This window comes from Bombina bombina, chromosome 3, assembly GCF_027579735.1.
Source record: "Bombina bombina isolate aBomBom1 chromosome 3, aBomBom1.pri, whole genome shotgun sequence".
In the NCBI taxonomy this organism is placed as follows: domain Eukaryota; kingdom Metazoa; phylum Chordata; class Amphibia; order Anura; family Bombinatoridae; genus Bombina; species Bombina bombina.
The window spans coordinates 104,249,863-104,251,209 of NC_069501.1; the positions used below are offsets into that span (position 1 = coordinate 104,249,863).

A 1,347-nucleotide genomic window follows, 5' to 3' on the forward strand; every position below is an offset into this window, starting at 1 on the left:
TCTGCCAGATATCGATGCCTGTTGCTGTGGGTCCAGCACAACCAGCAACTTCACAATAACTGCTACTGAGCTGACAGTCAGGACTCAGAGTCTCAGAGCAAATGTGCGCGCCAAACAGCCGCCAGCCAATGGGAAGATCTTCCGGCTGCGCTGCACCAATAGATCTATTATTTAGTGAGCTGCGGCGACGGGCTGACTGAGACTCTGTACAGTAATGTAATCCATAAAAGTAGCAGGCTGAGACAGATGAAAAAAAATAAACAAAAAAATAAACAAAAAAAAAAGTTTGTGCTCAAGGCAGCTGGGGCCCCTCTGAGGGCAGGGGCCCGGTCGCAGCCGCGACTTCTGCACCACCGGTAGTTACGCCCCTGCTACATAGTGTCACCAACACGAAAAGTTTGGAAAGCTCTGCTCTAATGAATCACAGTACTTGTATTTTATTTTTGTATGAGAATGTCCCTTTGATTTATTTCCTTCAAAAATATTTTAATAATTTCTCACTTTGTATTTGAAACCCCCCAAGCTGCATAGTAAGTTTAAGAAAATGCAGGAAAAATAAAGTACATTACAAATATTTTAACTATGGATAATGAGTTAAATGTCATTTTAACCCTTGACAACTACAACAAGCCCTTTACATCTCCCAAGGGGTTAAGTGTTAGCAGTACCACTATATAATACAGTTAATGAGTAATGGTACAATTGTGTATAATGATACAAACCTTTAAAAGCAATCCCAGCATTGTTAATGAGCACGTCAATCCCCCCGTACTTCTCCTTGAGGAAATCTCTAATGTTCCTGATACTCTGCAGGTCGTTGATGTCCAGCTGATGGAAGTGAGCTGACAATCCTTCCTTGTCCTTTAGATCCTTCACGGCCTCCTGCCCCAGCTCGGGGCTCCTGGCTGTCAGATAGACATCCCCCTGGAACTTCTTGCACAGGGACTTCACTATAGCAAACCCTATGCCCTTGTTACCGCCTGTCACTACCGCTACTCTAGTGCCAGCCATGCTGCAGAACCACGCTGGAAGCTACTGGCACCTGAAGCAGGGAAGGAACTACTAGTACAGTATTTGTTGCCACAAGCATAAAACTGCAGGCTGAGAAGACGCCGTCCAATATTACCATATGTAGGCCCAGCCCTTTGTGATTTGTTTTATGTTATAGCGCCATCTACTGTCTATACACAGAACAGTACAGCAAATATTCTTTAAAGTTACATAAAACTTGTGTGCGCACTGGAATATGTTGAATTTTAAGAAACACTGGAAGCTTTTTTTATTATAAATAAATTATATTAATAAAGTCTAAACAGTGTCAATGTTTAGGATAAATGAATGTATCAA

General features: G+C 42.2%; 1 protein-coding gene across 1 annotated transcript in view; it reads right to left on the bottom strand.

Moving 5' to 3' along the window:
• The window catches only part of LOC128652936 (carbonyl reductase [NADPH] 1-like), a 48,008-nt gene extending 46,889 nt beyond the window's left edge, over nt 1-1,119 (bottom strand). The window contains exon 1 of the mRNA XM_053705948.1: nt 723-1,119. Coding sequence (XP_053561923.1) covers nt 723-1,011 — 289 coding nt within the window. The 5' untranslated portion in view covers nt 1,012-1,119. The remainder of the gene's footprint in view (nt 1-722) is intronic.
• Between the last annotated feature and the right edge of the window lie 228 nt (nt 1,120-1,347).